Below are 20,505 nucleotides of genomic sequence, written 5' to 3' on the forward strand. Positions count from 1 at the left end.
CCAAAGCGTCACTTCCGGCGGAAGGGGACGCGGGAGATTCGATTGGAGGGTGGTCGGATTGTGGCTGAGGCCTGCCGGCTGAGTCCCGCCAGCTGAGTCCCGGAGCGTCGCCCGGGCAGGGTCCCTGTCCTCTGCCTCAGGTGAGGAGCGGCGGGGAGAGGTTCTCGGGGAGCGCAAGGGCTGGAGACGGCTAACGAGGCTTTCAGCGTTATTATGAATGAGACTCAGAGCATTGTCTGTTGTTTTTCCAGGAGTGGAAGTATGTTGTTCCAGTATGTTGTTTTCCATTGTATGTTGTTTTTCAGTCTCTTCTATAACAGGGCGGTCATGAGGGGAGAAGGGTAAAAAGGTCAATCGTTTTAATTTTCGACAGTGCTATTGCATCGCTCAGCGAGCGTTTATTGAACATTTACTGTGGCATCGAGCTAGACACGGGTGAGCATCTGGAACCGGAAATACAGAGAGGAAAGGGTGCTACTCCAGCTTTTGAGATGCTCAGAGATGCATATTCAGCTGGCTGCTATGCCAAATAAAACGTGCTGAAAAGGGGTCTTTCCCAAACTGCATCGGTGGCGCAGAGGGAAAAGTGCTTAATGGAGCGGTGTGCTGGAACAAGAAACTTGAAAGTTTTCTAGATTCCTTCCTTCTCTCTCTCATCCAGCCAGTCATACTAGCCTCTTGCATATCTCAAATCCGTACACTTCTCGCCACTTTTACTGTCATTACTTTGGTTCAGCACCATGACTGCTACAAAGCTATGAAAGGAGCCTCCCAGCTGATTCTCTTTCTTTCAACCTTGTTACCTTCCAATCCAGTCTCCACATGGCCAGGCTGATAAAGCGCAGATCTTAGGGCATTCCCCATTTAAAACCTTTTCATGGCTCCTATTTGCCCTCAGGTTTAAGTCTAAACTCCTTAACATGGTTTACAGGGCCCTTCTTGTCTGGCCTTTGCCTACCTCTCCAGCTTTTTTTTCCTCCACTGTAGCCCTGGGCTCCAGCCATACAGAATGTCGTTGTGAATTCCTCAAATGCACCATCATCCCTTGCCTCCAGACCTCTTCTAACCTGGTCCCCAACCTGGCTAATTCTTACTCATTCCTTAGGTCTTCATTAATGAAGTCTTTTTTGTGTGTGTGTGTGAGGAAGATCAGCCCTGAGCTAATATCCATGCCAATCTTCCTTTTTTTTGCTGAGGAAGACTGGCGTTGGGCTAACATCTGTGCCCATCTTCCTCTGCTTTATGTGGGAGGCCACCACAGCATGGCTTGACAAGCAGTGCCTCGGTGTGCGCCAGGGATCTGAACTCGGGCTACCAGCAGCGGAGTGCGCTCACTTAACTGCTACGCCACGGGCTGGCCCCTATGAAGACTTTTAAGTCAGGAAGCCTTTCCTGACCCTGCACAATTGGGTCACAAAGCACCCAGTAGTTAGTTATTCATTCTGCGGGTAGTTTCTAAGTTCCTCCCTGCTGTGTACCAAGAATTGCTCGATGCTAGGATTACAATGGTGAACAAGATAGACAGAATCCTGTCCTAATGGAACTTAAACCCTTTTATGGATGGACTTAAGAAGAATAACAGGAGAACCTATTTGAGTTAGGTTGGTCTGGGAAGGCCTCTCTGAGGAGTTGACATTTAAATTGAGGCCTAAAAGACGAGAATGATCCAACCATGCAAGAGAGAAAAGGAAGAACATTCCAGAGTGAATCAATTGTGCGAGGCCCCTGAGGCAGGAAAGAGCTTGACATCTTAGTGTTCGAGAATCTAGGAAAAGACTAGTGTTGCTGGAACAGATTCAGAAAGGACAGTTGTATGAGATGAGTCTGGAGAGATGGGCAGGGACCTGATCTCACAGTTATGAGGCTAGTGCAGCAGCGTAAACAGGAGATGATGATGGTTTGGAATAAAGTGGTGGCAGAATATATGGAGGAGAAAGCAAATGATGGTTTTTAGGTATGGAAATAGACTCAAGGACTTACTGATGGGTGTAATGTGGGACTTGAGGGAAAGAGAGTCATGAAGGATGACTCCTAGATATCTGGCCTGAGTTGCTGTTTGGAGAGTAGTACCATTTACTGAGATGGAGAAAACTGCAAGTAAAGGAATTTGAGAGGAAACTAAGAATTCAGGTTTTTTACCCACTAAATCTTGAGATGTCTATGAGACATCCAAGTGTAGTTGGCTCTCAGGTAAGCAGTTGAGATGGGGAAGTCTGGAGCTTGCAAATACTGTGTGTACCTTTGTGTGACTTCATTGGTAGTTATACATTAGCCAATAGATTATAAACTCCTGGAACACAAGAGCCTGTTTTCTCTATCTGTAACCCTGTCCCATTCCCTATCCCTAGAATAGTCCTTTCCCTATCATAAATGTAATAGACAGACTGTGTGTTGCACTCACTAAGATTTTCTGGCTAATGTTTTAAAAATATTTTTCACCAATATTTCTCGAAACAAAAGAGGTTTTGTCCCTTTGGTTTTTTGTTTGTTTAATTTTCTGTCTCCTGCCTGCCTCTCTCTTCCCTTTCGAGAATTTTCGTGTTAATGTCAGTAAATCATTTCTCAGGGACTTGTTATGACTGCCTTTAGAAAAATTAGACAAAGTATGCACCCTTGGAGGAGATCATTAGATACTTTTAAGAAACAACTCAGAACAGCCAGCCACCCTTCCCATAGCTGAGGACTCTTGGCCTGTAAAATATGGAACAGAAAATCTGAAAGCAACAAAGTGACAAAGATTTTCTTGCAAAGCAAGAACGGTTTTTGAGGAATGAAGAAAGAGAGGAAAGTTAGTTCTATCTCTTTTTCCGTATGTCATTAGAACTGGGGACTGTTTTTTAAAGGAGTGATTTCATCCTTTGGCCACAGTCTGGAAACAAATACAAATAGTTTAAGTGTGAAGCTTGAGCAATGTAATGGACTAGAAAGACTGGTGAGCTACTCATCAGGAGCCATAAATGCCAGACCTGATTCCACGTACTTCTTGACCTTTAATTAGTTAATTTCTCTAAGTGGATCGGATAATGATGTGAAAGCATTTGAGAACTGTAAAGCCGTCAAAAGGAATTATGAGCCCAACCAGACTGTAAACTTCGTTAAAATATGATCCACATCTCACACTTCTGTCTTCTCTTCATCACCCTCCCCATATGCCAATTCACACTCTTAATTAATTTTTTCTCCATGATCTAACATTTAATAAGGATTATTCTAGATTTTCTAATCTAGCCCAAAGGAGAAAAAAAGTGTGTCGGTGTATATTCATACATTGGCATGATTTTTCATAGACTATTAAGGTGCCTTCTAAGAACTTGGTAATGAGGAAGTTAAAATGAAAAGTCACCAAATAATAGATTAGAGCAAAGAATTACAAGGTAATCTGAAAGAGACTGAAGTGCCCTCAGGCTTTACGATTTAAGTATAACCGCGTTAATTACAGGCGTTGTTCACCATTAGACAGCCCCAATGGCTGGGCCAGTGGTTTTCAAGTATAGGCAACATAAGCATTCTCAGGCCCTAATCCCAGACCTACTGAATCAAACTAAGTTGGGGCCCAGAAACCAGTGTTTTATCAAGCCCTCCAGATGATTTTGATGCACACTGAAGTTTGAGAACCACTTGGCTAGTATAAAAATGGGATGCAGGGGTGGTAATCAGTGAGCCTGTATATCTGGGCCCATTGACAAAACCTTCTCTAGTGTGAAAAGGATGCATCAACAATATTAGCCTGAGTCTATTAAATATCTGATTCACCTAACACCCCATCTTCAAGCAACTTTCTGTTTATAATTTGGCATAAGATGTGTCCCTTCCCTATAACGGTAATTTTTCATCATAAATTAGTAAAGCATCTTTGGATTGTGATTTAGCTCCCCATATGGCTTGGCTTGACTAGGAGAGGAAGCAAGTGTTCTAGAGTATTCCGTGTTAAATTAAAAATGCACTAAAGAGGCCGGCCCTGTGGCGTAGTGGTTAAGTTTGGCATGTTCTGCTTCGGCGGCCCAGGTTCACGAGTTTGGATCCCAGGTGCAGACCTATGCCACTCATCAGCCATGCTGTGGCAGCAACCTACATATAAAGTAGAGGAAGACGGGCACAGATGTTAGCTCAGGGCTAATCTTCCTCACCAAAAGCAAACAACAACAACACTATAATGTGTTTGCCTGGACCTCACATATTTTAGTAAGTGTAAGTCTATCAGAGTCTTCATTCCTGGTTGTTGACTTGGGTAATCTTGGGCCTTCAAAACAAAACCCAAGGGAAGCCCTAATTAGTTCCCATCAACCCACTGTAACATTTACACTTTTCTCCCTCTCCTGCTCAACCTCTTTGTTTCTACTTTTATGTGTGAGAGATTGAGAGGACCCAAGGTTTTCTTTGTATGCTATTGCTAAGTTCTCTACCTAGTGTTTTTATTATATTTATTGATTTTTCTAATTATAAAAGTAATACACTTAGAAAATATTTTAAATATGTAAAGCAAATAGAAATCACTTTTAATGTGACAACTCTGAGAGAAAATACTTTCCAAAAAAAGATTATATATTTTCCTTCTTTCTCCCCATTCCCCCCAGCTAAGAGCAAATCAGTCCCCTTGTTATATTTTCTCCTGATATTATGTACATTTCCATTATAGAATTTGCCACAAATTCAGTTAAATTTTTTGTGTGGTTATCAGCTTAATATCTGTCTCTTGCACTAGACTATAAGTCTAGTGACCAGTTAGGGACCTTGTTTATTTTGTCCATCATTTGTATTATCCCCAACACCTGGTATTTAGGAGCTGCACAACAAATAACTAAGTAAATATATTGAGCTTATTAAATTGGAATATGTTTTGCTGGCTATGATGGAGCTGAACTAAATATAATACTATATCACCATCCTTCCCAATAAAATTGAGAAGAAAGATAAATTGCAAGAGATACCACATATGAAATTGTTCCTAAGTCTGTCGTCGTATTTTCCTAACTTTAGTATTTACTGATTCCTAATGCTTCATTCAGTTATGCCTCCATCATGAATTCACCATGCTGCAAGGCAAGCAGTAGAGAGGGAGACAAAGCAAACTAGATGACAAGTACCATAAAAGGAAATACTATGAAAACAGCAAAGGGAATAACTAACAGTAACTGCCTGAAAGGGTATTATTGCATTTTTGTCCACCAGACAATGAATGGGAAGTCTTTTTGCCATTTGCTAGGGTTTACCTGTTGAAACACAAATAGTAAAAATAATTAAATGATCTTTTTCATTTCAGTTCTCAAATTTGCCCTTGAGTTATAAATATTTTTCTAGACCTACTTATTTAATCCACTAGAGGGCAATAAACCCTTAAATAAAGACAATTTAACCAATCTTCCTTTAAAAATATAACAATTAATGCTTGCACAATTAATTTAGAAATTAATCCCCACGTATCTCCGCTATATAAGTTTTTCATTTATTGATGATTTGTCTGCCCAATTAGACAGTAAGCATTTTAGGACAGGAAGTATCTTATTTTTCATTGTTTTCCTCACAACACTTAGCACAGTGTCCTAGTCATCTTACAGGTTTAATCCATTTCCTGAAGTTTGAATTTGATAACAATTGTGTAAAGAATATGATTTGATGAATGTCTGCATAGTTGTGGTACAATATAAAATTCTATTTTAGAGCCCTAAAGAAGATAATCTTTGCTCATAATATGACCACAATTAAGGAAAAAAAATTGAAAATGAGGATAAAATGTAAATAATGATTAAGTTTTAAGTAAGGTGCTATATATGAAACTACTCTATGCACTCTAATGCATATACAAATATAAAATTACTTTATGATTTGGTAAAATTGTGTTTTATATTTAATGGTATATGGCAAAACTATCTTAGGAAGAAGAAAGCTGAAAATTTGGAAGAAAGATAATAGCTGAAGTTCAGATTGACAATTTTTGAACTTGGCACTGGGAATATAAAAAGCTGGTCCTTCTACGATCTTACTCTGGTTCCAGAAAAACATCTATTAAACAGATAAGTTTACTATAATGTGGTAAGTGATAAATTAAGAAGTAGGGTCACTTAGCCTGGGAAACCTTCCTGGGGATGAGGACTCCTGAGAAGGACCTTAAAGAATAAGCATTAGCCAGGAGAGTGAAAGAAAATTTTTAGACAGAAGGAAGAGTGAAAACAAGCAAAGGCACAGAAATATGAAACGTATTGTGGTAGGGGGTGTTTGGGGATGGAGAGGGGAACAAAGAACAACTCAGATTACTTTTGTGTTCTTGTTAGCTGGTGCATAAAGAACAAGGAAGAGAATCAAGAGAAAAGTCATTAGGGAGAATAAAACCAAATAGAATAGAATAGACACAGAAAACAAATGGTAGGACTATAGAAATGCAGTAGCATAAGATGTAGGAAAAATAAAAGCCATCCTCTTTTAGTTAATAGAGAAAGGCTTTCTTAAGTGGACTTTAAATGAAAAAGGAGGAAAATCCTATAATATGGCATATACCTACTCTGATAAAAATTTTCTTAAATTGCAAGATTTTGCTTATAGTTTTCATTTATTCAATGACTTGAGAACTTACTAGGTGCCAAGCACTGGGGCTATAGTAGAGCACAAGATTGATTGATTGATAGGTAGGTAGGTAGGTGGGTAGATAGATAGATAGATAGATAGATAGATGCCTGTCTTCATGAAACTTTCAGACTAATGGAAGTAGAACAAACAAAAATATATCAGATGATATATGCATTTTCATGGTTGCATATATCATAAGCATGATTAGTACCATGAAGGAATACAATATGTGATATAGGATCTAAGAGGAAGGGAGTGTCTACTTTGAAATAAAGTGGGGCTCTCTGAGGGGTAACATTAAAGATTGAAGGATGAAATGAGCCAGCTATTTGAAGAACTAAGGGAAGAACATTCTAGGCAAAGAGAAAGGTAAGCAGAAAAGCCCAAGAAGAGAAATTGTCTGGTGTATTTGAGGAGCAGAGAGAAGGCTAGCATGGCTTGAGGTGCATTGATTAAGGGAGAGTGTGGTCCAAAGTGAGGTCAAGGAGGTGGGGCTAGATGACCTAGGGCCTCACAAGCCATGGTAAAGAATTGAGGCTTCATTCTAAATAGCGAGATTTTAAGCAGGTAAGAGATGACATTTTCAGGAGGGAGCTTTGCACTATTTTATCTCCCCTTGCTCGTGAGTAGGTGTACCACTATGTTACACCCTACCCCAAACTGGAGTTTAGAGATGAAGAGGGAAGGTGCCTTTGCTGACATACATCCATCATTTGTTGAGTTGGCAAGGAACTTCAGGTTAGTAGCACTGATAATGGCAATGTTCTGTGACCCTTCTTTCTGCCTTCCCCTTGTATCCTATGTCACCTACTCTACCTCATCCTTAGACATTGCCAGGTGACCTAAGATGACAACCAAATCTAGGAATACGTATTTGCGTTTGGTAGAACCTTATTAGTCATGTATACCCAAGGGTCTCAAAACAAAGATAACAACAAAGAATTAGGCAGGATTAGATTTTTTATTTTTTCTGTGCTCCCTTTAATAACATAGATTAGTGCTTGATATAAATCTGTTTATCTTTCATCTTTGCAAATTTCTATCTTACTGCCTTAGGGGGCAAGATTTTATTTTCACAGAAATATTATTTTGATTGATGAACAGGATTAGTGTCACTTTTAGATCTCCTTTCCATAGTCACCACATTTCTCAAGTTATGATCATTGTTAGGTAGAGCTATACCTAAAAGATTCTATTAAGATTCTTTAAACCGAAAACTTCTACTTTGTCAAAATTTGTTGATGCCAATCTCAGAAACAGTTCCATCCATTTTCAGAAATTGAAAGCTTTTGCCATGTGTTTACAAATGAAAATTTATTCATTGTTATAGCTTTATCTTAAACATGTACAGAGACTTTTATTTCAGCACATTTGTATTATGCTGTAAATAAGCTAATCAATTTTTAAATTTTGATAAGCCAACATTTGAATTTTAAAAAGAAAGTATAAAAGAAGAGAACATTGCTGTTTTATTGTTTTAATTCTCTGATGTGTTTTATTACAAGGACCCTAATGCACTTTGAACTCTCCTTTGACCACGTAACATTTTGATTTTTCTCTTTGCAAAATCTCAATTGTCTTTTGTTTTCTCTTCAAGCTATGTACAAATGTGCACACGGAAATCTAATAAAGTGATTTTTTTGGCTAAAAAGAACCATTTTCCACCCATTTAGTTTCTTTAGAAGATTCACGTAAGTTCACTTAAGTTCCTTTCTATTAATGGTAGAAACAGGTTCTATATAGCTATTCTTATAAAGATGCGAAAAAAGCGAAAGATAGTCTTTCTTGAATTACTGGGATGGAGCATTTATTCAAAAACAGAATGTTTGTTTGAGCTACTGTTTTAAATTTTATTTTCTTACTACCAATACTTTTAATTAAGCAGAAAAAGAAAATTAGTTTTTTGATACATTGACACTTACTACAAAAGACATCTGTTGGCTTTGCAGTGGAAGTTAATTGGTTTTCCTGAGAAGTAGGTTATGCACATACAATTAAAAATTTGCCATTCACCCCATGGCTATTTTGTTTTGCAGGCCACAGTGAGAACACATGAGTAGAAGAAGAAAATTTCTTCTTGCCTCAGTTCTTGCTCTCCAGAATTCGAGTTTTATATATCCTTCATGTGAGAAGTGCCTCTCTCGGGTACTCCTGGTCTCCAAAAGGTAAAAGTAAAGCCTGTAAGCGTGAGAGAGGAAATACAAGTGTATGCTGTAGATTTCCTAAGGCTCAAGAGCAAGTAGGATTAAATTCACCATACCAAGACATAAGATTCTCCTGGGTTGGTTCTTCTGTAAATCCTAGAATAGGATTGGCTGCTAATCCTCTATTACTAGAGGGAAGTTTCAAGTTACCTCTTTAAGTCTTTGCTAAGTACCTGCTTCAGAGAAGAAAAATAACTTCTTGGAGAGTAAGTCCCAATCCTGGTGCAAAAACTTAGCCCAATTCTGCCATATGCCTGGAAATAGTATAGGGGTTTTGTTTGTTTTCAGTTGATTTTTGCATGATCCCCAGATTATTTTTTTAAATAAATAAACTCCTTGAGAACTGGGACTATGTTAAGGTAATCTCTGTATTCGTCAGCAGCTTGAACAGGGCTTGGCACATAACACTTTATTATGGTGCTGAGACGCAGGCCAAGTATACCCGAGAGCCTAAGATTCTTCTCTGATCTTTATGGAGTATAAGTGAGGGGTTAGGATTGGAGTTCCTTAAGAACACTTTCTCTCTGCCTGGAGAAGAAGATAAAGATGTCTAGTAAGTACCTGGTAGTGTGTAAGAGTAGTATGCCAGCAATATTCTGAACTAGTCTTTTTGTCTCATTAGCATTGCATAAGGAGGAGTTGGCAGTTCCAACCCACATCTAGACTCTAAGTCATCTTTCCAGTAGTTATCCATGTTCCTTTATGAAAACATTCTCTCAAGTACTGATTTGTAAACTCTGAGAGAAAGACCCTTTTTGTATTTTTCATCATTAAATCTTCAGCATTCAGCCTAGGGTCTAGTTCATAGAAAATACACAACAAATGTTTGTTAAATGAATGAATAAATGACAATGTGGTAGTGTCTTAGGTTCACCCATTTTCAGATTTCTACCTGTTATTTGAAAAAACTAAAACCCAGGGGCTATTTGCCTTTGATTAGGATCTATTCTTAAAAACAATGTGGTGTAATGGAATGATTTCAAGCTTCAGAGAACGCAACAGGATTGCATATATGCTCTGACACTTGCTAACTGTATGATCTTGGGCAAGATACTTAACTTCTGTGAATTTAATTACTCATTTCTAACGTGAGATAATAATACCCATAATGTGAGATAATGTAGAGTTAGAGATAGCGACAATAGTGACATGTATTAGGATTTCCAAAATGGTAGCTGTTATTATTACAAATCTATTACAAGCATACTTTACTTATTGCAGTATATCATGGTGATTAAAAAGCATAATTCTCTGGAGCCAAACTGCCTGCATTCAAATCCCAACCCTGCTGTTTATAGCTGTGTCGATTTGCGCAAGTCACTTAGATTATCTGGGCCTCAAAGTGGGGAAAGTAATATCTGCCTAATAGGGTTGTTGTAAGGATCTAAGGGGTTAATATACATGAAATGCTTAGAACACTGTGGGATATATAATCAGTAATATATAGACGTGAAATATTTTTAAAAGTCTGGATTTTTTCCCGAGTCATTTCTTTCTCTTTTATTTTGTGAGGAAGATTAGCCCTGAGCTAACATCTGTTGCCAATCCTCCTCCTTTTGCTGAGGAAGATTGGCCCTGGGCTAACATCCGAGCCCATCTTCCTCTACTTTACATGGGACACCACCACAGCATGGCCTGATAAACGGTGCGTCAGTTCGAGCCTGGGATCCGAACTGGCAAACCCCCAACCGCCGAAGCGGAGCGCACGTGAACTTAACAGCTACACAACCGGGCAGCCCCGCAAGTCATTTCTTTTAAAGACAATCTGCAACAAAAATTGAGGTTGGATAATACTGCCATTGTTACCTCTGTAGACATAATAACAATAGATAACATGAATGAATGTTTACTGTATGCTAGGAGCTTTGTAATCATTTTATCTTTTAATACAACAGTCCTATGAGGTAATGCTATTGGTAATGCCAACCGTCAAAGGAGAAAATTAAAGCTTAGAAAAGTTCAGTAACTTGCCCCAAATCACACGGCCTGCTAGTTAGTGGCAGAAACATAGTTAACTTTAAACAATCTGGCTGCTGTCTACATTCATAATCACTACGTTGCCTCCAGATTAGCAGTGGAATTTGTATCCAGAATGACATCTCCCTCTCTCTTTCCCAGAGTTTAAGATGCCCCAGGAAAGGGAAGCTCTGACTGGACCTTTAAGTACATGAAACCCACAGCACTTGGTCCTTGCCTGTGGAAACATAGTCCACAGAAATATAACCTATTCTCTCTATATATTACATTGACAATACACAAAAAAAATCTATCCCCATAATTTCTGGTGCTTATCTTTTCTGTTATTTCTGTTTTCCTTTTTTATAACTTGGAGTCACTTGTAAGCCAAGACAGGAAACAGAAATTCCTCACCTTCATTTTCCCACTGCTACAGCACAACAAGTTTATGACAGAGGAAGTCCATACTCTATCCTTTACAGAAGATTTTAGAGACACGGAAGAGCAAAAAGACTTCTGTCTAAAGATTTTCATTGAACCCTAAATTCTTAGCAATGACAACCATAATAGATGTTTTTTGTTTTATGGAGTTAACTTTTTTCCTTTTTTAACCTCCAAGGTTAGAGCAGTGGTGGTTTTCAAATTACATTCTGCAGAGCCTTAGGGCTCCATGGAAGTGCTTCTAGAGGGAGGTAGGGATTAGAGAAGTAGTAGTGGATGTTAGAGAAGTAATAGTGGGTAGGACTCTGGGGCCCCCACTTTGGTTTCAAGAAAAGCTCCATTGAAAGCTCTTGTTGAAAGAGTTCCAAGTTAGATTTCATTTGAAAAGGGATTCCATGATATAAAGATATAGACATACAAATATAAAAAATATGTGTATAAGAAGTTAGTTTGGTCCTTCGTATGAGAAGATTATCATATTTGGGTAATATTATATGAATGGATTGGCACAGATCCATCCTCAGAGTGCCAAAAAAAGTAGCACAGATCTAATGATGGTGAATCAGCAACTTCTTGTATGAAGGATTAACCTTGGTTCAAAATAGTTACCTTTTGAGCTATGGATTTTAGGCTCCCCCTAGTGGCTATCTGGCAGCAATCAAATTTATGCAACTATCTTCAACATTATTTTCTGTTTGCATTTTGCCACTCTTTTTTGTGTGTGTGAGGAAGATTAGCCCTGAGCTCACTTCTGTTGCCAATCCTCCTCTTTTTGCTGAGGAAGATTGGCCCTAGACTAACATCTGTGCCCATCTTCCTATACTTCATATAGGATGCCACCACAGCATGGCTTGATAAGCAGTGTGTCGGTCCGTGCCCGGGATCCGAACCCACAAACCCCTGGCCGCCAAAGTGGAGTGTGTGAACTTAACTGCTACGCCACCGATCCAGTCCCTTGCCACTCATGTTTAAGCCAGATCGTTAGTGACATGAAGAAAAAGTAAAGTCCTAGGATTAACCATTACCATAAGGTGTTTTAAGGAGTTAGTTTGCTAAATTAAGAGCATGAAAGATGGATATCAGAGTTATGAGATATTGCAAACAACTAGAAAGATGGGAAACACTAAGTAGAAGTGACAGTAATCATTACAATATTTAATATAATTGTATGAGAGAAGCAGACTCACATTTATTAATTTGTAAAGATCTGCACTAGATCCTTTCTTTACTTTCTTTTCTTATACTTTGTCTCATTTTATCCTTCTTTAACCCTGGATTTTACAGATGAGGAAATTAAGGTTTAAGGAATTTAGTAATTATCCCAAGCCCAAACAGCTAGTACATAACAGTGGAGTTACACTTGACACAGTAGTTTTTGACAAGATAGCCTTTGGTCATAATTACATATTGGCTTAAAAACAAGTTAAACAAAATGTTTCATACCTAGTTTCTGTATTCTAGTAAATTTTCAGCATATTCCAATGAATTAAAGAAAGTAAAGTTATTCTTATAATGGTGAGAACAATATAACTAGGTACTTGGTGTATAAATGTTTCAAGATTATTCATTATTCTCATAACAGATATTGTTCTCTTAACAGAGGGTAGACATTAAATTTCAGATCTTCTGTTGGTGTGGTGCTCACTGCATTATATTTAGTTTGCCCCCCAACCCCAGACTATAATATGCCTCGATTTGTAAATGATGGTTTAGCTACCCAAGAAGATCTCTCTCTGTCTCACACGCACGCACACACGTACACACAGTTTTCCTTCAGTTTTCTATTAATTTGGTGCTACTTAATTTAAATCAGTAAATGTAGCTGTTATAAATAGAGAAATTCAAAAGAGGTTGATCTGAAATAGTTCAAGAAGAATATAAGTTGTATAGGTACATTTGTACACAAAATGCTATTTTTAATCTTTACTTTTCTAGATTTGTTTTTCATCATATGAAAAAAAATTAATGAACATCTCTACACCTTTTTTCCTCTGCTTTTCCAGATCTAATTGTCCAAAATGTGGCTCTACTGGTGAAGCTGAAAATGCCAGTTACAGATATAAACTTTCCTTAAAAGTTGCGGAATCAAACAAATTATTTGGCATTACTGTATTTGGAAGCTGCTTAGATGCATTTTTTGGTCTTACAGCCACTGGTTTGCACAGGTAAGAACATTTAAAGCATTCTTTTTCCTAGCTACAACTTTGGTATATCAATAGAATTTGAAGATATGTGTTTTTAAGGTAATATGCATTTAGTAAAAAGATGATCACTCAATCTCAGATCCTCAGTTCCTCTAAAAAATAATCAGATGAGAAATAGAAAGACGTTTATTTCCTGAATACATATTGTGATGTTAAACCAGGCTCCTTTTATTCAGGCCAACCGACTAAGCTGTAATTAGAACATTAAATTATAAAACTCTAATCGAGGTTAGAGAAATATAGAATAAAAAAGTAAAATTTCAACTGAAGGGTTATCCAAATTGAGGTTAGCATTCAAGTGACTAAGGTCCCTTGAGACTGAAGAAGCTATTTGTGAGAATATTTGCATATCAGATGTTGAAATTTTGTCATTTCTCTCACTTGCATTGCAACTTCATCTGCATAGTTTGACCTATTATGATGTTGTCCTGAGAACTGCAAGGATATATAATAAGCAATTGAAGGTTTATCTCCCTCTCAGTCTTCTACCCTCCCCCTAATCACTTGACAGAAAAAATCTCTGTCCCTCTCCTTGTAGTTGAGAGCAAACTGATTAGAAGAAAGGGACAGCAGAGAGACCACAGGTAGGATTGCCGGGGAAAAGGAAAGACTTCCCTCTGCTTTGAAGAGAAGGGCCAGAGATCCCACCATTACTGCCACTGCCACTTTTAGAATAATTGTTGGGCCTGATTCCTAGGCAGGCATCTACTTTATTCGTACTTGATCAATTGTTTTTGTCTTTCTAGGCTATGGGAGACTAGAGGGCACAAAATGCCTAGCTCTTAAAGTCACTTTTTTTCTCTGTATGTAACTCAAAAATTTCATGCCGCAGTTTCGAACTAATTGTTTGTGTCTTCTGACTTTATGGCAAATTAAAACTTCAAAGCTTATCTCTTGACGTTTTTTATTTTCTTTCCAATCAAGGTACATTCAGGATCCTAATGAAATTCCACAAACACTGGACAGTAATACAACTCAGAACCTATTAACTAAAGCAGTGGAAACTTGCTTTGTTGGACAAAGCTTTATTTTTGGAGTTACGGTAATTGAGACTAGCTTTCTCTTTCATATTCTGTTAATATTTCCATCGTGATGAAATGATTTGAATTCTCTAAATAGTTTTTAGGTGTCATAAATGCGAAAGCCTGCAGAAGCACTTTAAACTATAAAAATAGGCCATAGATGATCTGTTAACATCATGTGTGACAACTTCCTCTTTCAAAAGTCAGAAGAGCCTAGTTTAAATGCTTTCAGAGCTTTAAAAAATCCAATTTCATTATAAATTCAGAGTGTTAGATATTTTGTTTTGATATTTGGTGTTTATTTTACCCTTCAAACTTTGTTCAAATTCTGTAGTAAAACTTTTCATCAACTCTCTAGCTTTTTAATTTTATCATCTATAAAAGGAGAAGGCGGGAACTAACACTGAAGGCAAAGTATCTGAGTATTGATAACTCTAAGAATAGGTTAGGAAGTATGGTCTTAAATAATGATAAAAGTGATGGTAGAAGAAGTTAAAAAAATGTACTGACTGAAGGAGTAATCATTTTCTGTCTTGTCTATGCTCAAGGGAACAAATGGAAATTTTGTCCATGTCGGAATCAGGGTTTTAAAAAGGGGAATAGACAACTCTAGCTGCAACTGAACAGTGAGAAAAACCCAAAAGGAAGGTGAAACCAGGAGCTACAGAGCTTTTCTCTGTCAAAATTTTAGATAGTTCTTTCTCTTTTTCTTTCTTTTTTTTTTTTTTTAACAAGTGAGAACATTCCCTTAAACCCTTAAAGTTTATGGACGCTAATGAGAAATATAATCATAGCCACCATTTATTGAGCAACTACTATTTGCTAAGCACTGCAATTTTCTGTGTTATTACTCATACAATAATCCTGCATTTTTATCCCTATTTTATATATGAGAAAACTAAGGCTCAGAGACGTTAAATAACTTGTAAAAAGTCCCAACACTAGTAAATGTTAGAACCAGGATTTGAAGACAAGTCTCTTTACTCCAAGGTTTACTTCTCTTATTTCTGCTACTTTGCCTGTAACACTAGAGGAATTGAAATTTGGGGGTGGGGTTATAGTTGTATCTGTTTTAACCTTTTAAATCCCTGTTTCTCATTGGAATCAAAGGAAGACAATTTTATTCTCATTTAAATTCATTTACTTCTTTCATAGAATTTTGAAAACCAACATGGACAAGGTTCAGATTCTTATAACTTCTTACGTCAGTGCCCTGACCGCAGGACAGAAGTTAAAGCACTAGTAGCTTGCCAGATGGTTCTACCAGACCCAGGTGTTGCAGGCTTCACTGTCATTGACTATTTCCATCAGCTTTTGCGGCTTTCTGATTTCAGGAACCTTCACAGTGGCTACCAGACACCTAATAGCCACTTACTTGCTCTAGAACACTCAAGTAGTGATCTGAGCAACATATGTGGCCCTGACAGCAGTTCTTGTTTTTTTGAGTCACATGGCAGAGATAGTTTTTCAAGATTCTGGCAGCCATCACTTGAACTCACTTCCATTGTTTCACAACTAACAGAAGATGATCATTTTTCAGCTTCAGAACAAAGCAAGGCCATTGATACTCTTCACCAGAACAGAAAGTGCATCTCCTTTGCAGAGGCCACTGCTTCCAATAGCTGCCCTGATGCCATTCAAGGTTCATGGAGCCTTGTTTCATATATGGATAAAAACAGTACAGCACAAAAGTTGGGTGAAGAACTTGGCTTACAAGCTAATCAACCAAGTGCAGTTCACAGCAGTCATCATGAAATTGAAGTTACTGACTCTAATTTATTCTCTTTGAAAATGCGAGAGCCCCTTGAGCCAAGTAATACAAAATCCTTCCACAGTGCAGTGGAAATTAAAAATAGATATTCCCAGCGTAGGCTAACATGTCACCGGCGTCAGGATGTGGATACCCACCCTAGCCTTCAGGAGAGATCTACATGTTGTCCACCTTCATCACTCAGGCTTGAAGAGATAGCTGGTGCTTCCCAGGATTGTGACCCCGAGATTTGGGATGATCTGCCGTTCTCTGAAAGCTTAAACAAGTTTCTGGCAGTTATCGAAAATGAGATTGCTGTAATTCAGACAGATGCCAGTAGTAGGAAACATCATCTAGATAACGACATTGATAAATTACATGCAGACCACAGCAGGTTATATCTGACTCCCCAGAGAACTACTGGAACCTTGCATACACCACCTGTAGCTTTAAGATTATCACAAACAACAGTCAAAGCAAACTCTGGTAAAGATAACTTCCTTTCCAACTGTGAAACAAATTCAAGTACTAGTGTTCAAGAGGAGTCACAACCAGATAACACAGCAGAGGCTGTTTCTATAAGTAGTAGTGGAAGAGATATCTCCGAATATTTTCTACCAAACGCTTGTCTGTCAGCTCTGTTTCCATCTTCAAAAGGTTTAAGAACAACAGTTTCTCTTAAGAAGTCTGCCAGAATTCTACCACATAGGGCTGAAATTTCACTTAAGCTCAGTACTTCAGAGAGGGACCATTCTTGTCTCAATATCAAATATTTTAATGGATGTGGAGAAAAATCACTTTCAGAAATGAGTGAGAAATTGACAACTTTGTGTTCTAGGAGATATAATGATGTTTCTGACCTTTGCAACTTAGGAAATAAACAATATAGTAGGTGGCCAAAGAACCAAGGTGACAGTTTTACAATTTGCAGGAAACTTACGTATCCCTTAGAAGCTCTTTGCAGTAGTCCGAATAGAAGTACAAACACATTGAAAGAAATCTCTTATGGACATATGAATAATAACTTCACACAGAACTATTCTCCTGGTCTTGAGGGTAGCTACAATGCTTCTGCTGATCTCTTTGATGATAGTGCTAAAGAAATGGACTTGGCAACAGAAATTACCAAAAAATCACAGGGTATTTTGTTACAACGGGGAAAATCTTTGGCAGAAAGTCATCATACAGAATCTGATTTGTCGCTGAGATCACATTCTGAAAACTCCAGCCAGTCTTCACAAAAATTTTCCTTGCAAAACATGTCTGTCTCTCTGTATCCAAGAACATGCTCTTCACCTCGTTTTCAGTCAGATTCAGAATGTGATTTTGAAGATAGCCAAGACTTTGTTCCATGTTCACAGTCAACTCCAGTTGCAGGATTCCACCAAACAAGAATTCAAGGGATGGAAGGAGCTTTCAAAAAATTACCTGCCTTTTATTCAGATCTTGATGCTAACTATAAAAAAACAAGAATTTCCTCTGAAAATGATGCACAGCAAGCCACCCCTAGCTGTCCAAAAAATATAAAAACACCCAGCCAAAAATCCAGAAGCCCTATTATATCTGATATTACACAACCAGAGGTTTTCAACAACTGTCCTATTGCTGAGTGCCTGGAGACTGACGTTGATGAATGGGTCCCTCCTACCACAAAAAAAGTATTTCTTTCAGATATGCTTGGATTCCAAGCCATAGGTCTAAGGAAATGCCGTGCTGCCTGTAATTCTCCTGATGAAAAAGAATTACTAAGAAAGAAACTGAAATACGTCAAACGAAAAACTGATAAATGTTTAATTAAGAAGGGGTTAAATTTAAAGAATATGCTTACAACAGTAGTTACAAAACAGAAAACTCATAACTATAACAGTCCAAGTTCAGGCTGGATTTCCAAAGAGTCAGTCTTGGGACTTGGTTCTTGTTCAGAAATCAAATGTTGCCTTCCATTTTCAGAAAATTGCCCATCTTCAGCACCTGAAACTAAAAGTGCTTGGTCTCCTGAACTGTTTTCATAAAAAGTCACCTGAACCCAATTGCTGAACTTTAAAAAGTAAGTCTGTTTAGAAACGTTTGCCTCCAGTGGCACGGAAAGTATTCTTACCATTTTGAACACTAGAAGAGATGCAAATAGAAAAGAGGTGCTATTGTGCATTTTATAATGTTGTAAAGCCATTGTTTTTCCCAATGTTTTATCCAGAATACTCTGATTCAGATAATTTGGCACTTTATCTTATATTGTTGATTGTACTTTAGTAATATTGTTAATTTTGCTTGTTAAAAGTATTTGTTAGAATCACATGTACGTTCAGAAATAAAGCCTTTGCAAACCAAAACTTAATGTCTTTCTTATTTGTTCAGCTCAGCTGAGAAAATGCCTGCTATGTATTAGGCCAACTACTGTGCTGAGTTTGTGATATCAAGCTACAAGATCACTGATCTCAAAAGATTTTAGTCTACTGGGTAAGAAAGACATAGAACAGACAATTTCACTACAATGCAGTAAATGCAATGATAGAGGTTTTTAATGGGTATTACAAACATTCGTTGCTATGGGAACATAGTAGAAAAGCAGTTAACCCAACAGCATCTGTGGGCTAGGGATGAGAAGAAAGGTCAATAAAAACTTACTATTTAGAGTCAAATGTAAAACTCACTATTTTATTTAATAAGTATTCGTTGAATGCTTAACTCATGGCAGCCATTGTACTAGATGCTGGGAACTGAAAGATGAAAGCCAAGCCCCTTCCGTCAAGAAACTCGTGGTCCAGTAGAGTAAACAAACAATTAGTATCCGGTAAGTTCTATGATAGGAGAGAAGCTGGAAGTGCTAAGAGGAGCAGAAATGAGGAGCAGTGTCTAAACTCGCCAGTCCTTAGCAGCACCTCAGCTGCACTCTGAAATCTTTTACGGATCTCGGGTCAGCTCCCTTTGCCATTCCCCACAGGAACTATTGCAAATCTTCATTCTCTTCATGCCGCTGACTTACTGCTACTCTCCTTGCCTCCTACTTCACGGAGAAGATGGAGATTCCCTCAGCTTCCCACACCCATGCCTTCCTACTTGTCTATGTCTGCTCACCCACAGCTTCTTTCCTCTGATCTTGAAAATGATGCCCGCTTTCTATTTAGTGCTAATCTTTCTACTGGGCTGTTGATCAATGACACCCATCTTCTTTACCTTCTCTACTGGCTCTCTCCCTCTCTGCAACTTTTTATTTTGAAAATTTAAAGACCCAGAATAGTGCGATATAGCATCTGTACACAACACCTAGATTCAATCATTTTTAACATTTTGCCCTTTGGTTATGTGTGTATTTGCTTTCAGTGTGTCTATATAGATGTGTATAGTTGTTTTTGCTGAACCATTTGAAGGTAAGCTGCAGATAGGACATTTCACCCATAAATACTTCAACATAGGACATTTCACCCATAAATACTTCAACATAAACTTCCTTAAAATAACGACTTTCTTCTACACAACTACTATTATCATCACACCAAAGAAAAATAACAGTAATTCTCCAATATCATCTAATAGTCCATATTCAGATTTTTCTACTTGTCCCTAAATTGTCATAACATTGTTGATGTTGTTTAACCAGGATTTCATTAAGTTTTATCCATGGTGTTTGGTTATGTCTGTGGTCTGTTTTTCTAGAACTGTACCTCTTATTCTCTGCCACATTGACTTTATGAAAAAATCAGATCCTTGGGGCCGCCCTGGTGGCATAGTGGTCAAGTTCACGTGCTCTGCTTCGGCGGCCCAGAATTCGCAGGTTCAGATCCCAGGCGCGGACCTACGCACTGCTTATCAAGCCATGCTGTGGCAGGCATCCCACGTATAAAGTAGAGGATGATGGGCACGGATGTTAGCCCAGGGCCAATCTTCCTCAGCAAAAACAGGAAGATTGGCGACAGATGTTAGCTCAGGGCTCAGGGCTAATCTTCCTCACAAAAAACAAAAATCAGACCATTGTTTTATAGAATGTGCCACATTTCAGATTAATGTATTTGCTTCTTTATAATATCAGTACCTTGTCTCTCTATCCCCCGGTATTTCCTGTAAATGAGGTCTAAAGATTTGATTAGATTCAGAGTTTTGGCAGAGATAGTTCATAGGTTATGTTGTGTACTTCATATTGTATCACATTAGGAGACACAATGTCAAATTGTTCCACTATTAGTGATGCTAAATTAAATTGCTTGGTTAACATGTTGCCCATCAGATCTCTCCATCGTAAAGGTATTTTTTTTTTTTTTTGCTTTTTATGATTAAAGAGTCAGCATAGTTACCTACCAGTGGTATTGAATGAGTTTTCTTTTCCTTCGCTCTATCACTGTGTACTCAATAATTTTTATTTTTTCAATGAT

General features: G+C 38.0%; 1 protein-coding gene across 7 annotated transcripts; it reads left to right on the forward strand.

The window, feature by feature from the left end:
* Positions 1–2: 2 nt before the first annotated feature.
* On the forward strand, positions 3–18,468 carry DDIAS (DNA damage induced apoptosis suppressor). Of its 7 annotated transcripts, XM_087433520.1 has the most exons (8): positions 3–140; positions 5,874–6,030; positions 7,192–7,299; positions 8,159–8,252; positions 8,598–8,726; positions 13,166–13,327; positions 14,291–14,408; positions 15,544–18,468. In XM_087433520.1, the coding sequence occupies exons 5-8, from the start codon at positions 8,614–8,616 to the stop codon at positions 18,148–18,150; spliced, it is 3,000 nt and encodes a 999-aa protein (XP_087289646.1). In that variant the 5' UTR covers positions 3–140; positions 5,874–6,030; positions 7,192–7,299; positions 8,159–8,252; positions 8,598–8,613; the 3' UTR covers positions 18,151–18,468. The 7 variants fall into 7 exon arrangements, with proteins under 7 accessions (XP_087289646.1, XP_087289643.1, XP_087289649.1 ...); XM_087433517.1 differs by lacking the exon at positions 7,192–7,299; XM_087433519.1 differs by lacking the exons at positions 3–140; positions 7,192–7,299 and adding an exon at positions 153–259.
* The last annotated feature ends 2,037 nt before the right edge of the window (positions 18,469–20,505 follow it).

Source organism: Ceratotherium simum, chromosome 7, assembly GCF_057802395.1.
Source record: "Ceratotherium simum simum isolate JZ-2026a chromosome 7, ASM5780239v1, whole genome shotgun sequence".
Lineage (NCBI taxonomy): Eukaryota > Metazoa > Chordata > Mammalia > Perissodactyla > Rhinocerotidae > Ceratotherium > Ceratotherium simum.

What these genes read in the sequence shown, in the direction of transcription:
- DDIAS (XM_087433520.1), top strand. Translation starts at nt 8,614, where the DNA reads ATGAGTAGAAGAAGAAAATTTCTTCTTGCCTCAGTTCTTGCTCTCCAG. An exon ending in GTACTCCTGGTCTCCAAAAG is followed by an intron (nt 8,727 to 13,165) that starts GTAAAAGTAAAG and finishes CTGCTTTTCCAG; the next exon opens with ATCTAATTGTCCAAAATGTG. An exon ending in GCTTTATTTTTGGAGTTACG is followed by an intron (nt 14,409 to 15,543) that starts GTAATTGAGACT and finishes CTTCTTTCATAG; the next exon opens with AATTTTGAAAACCAACATGG.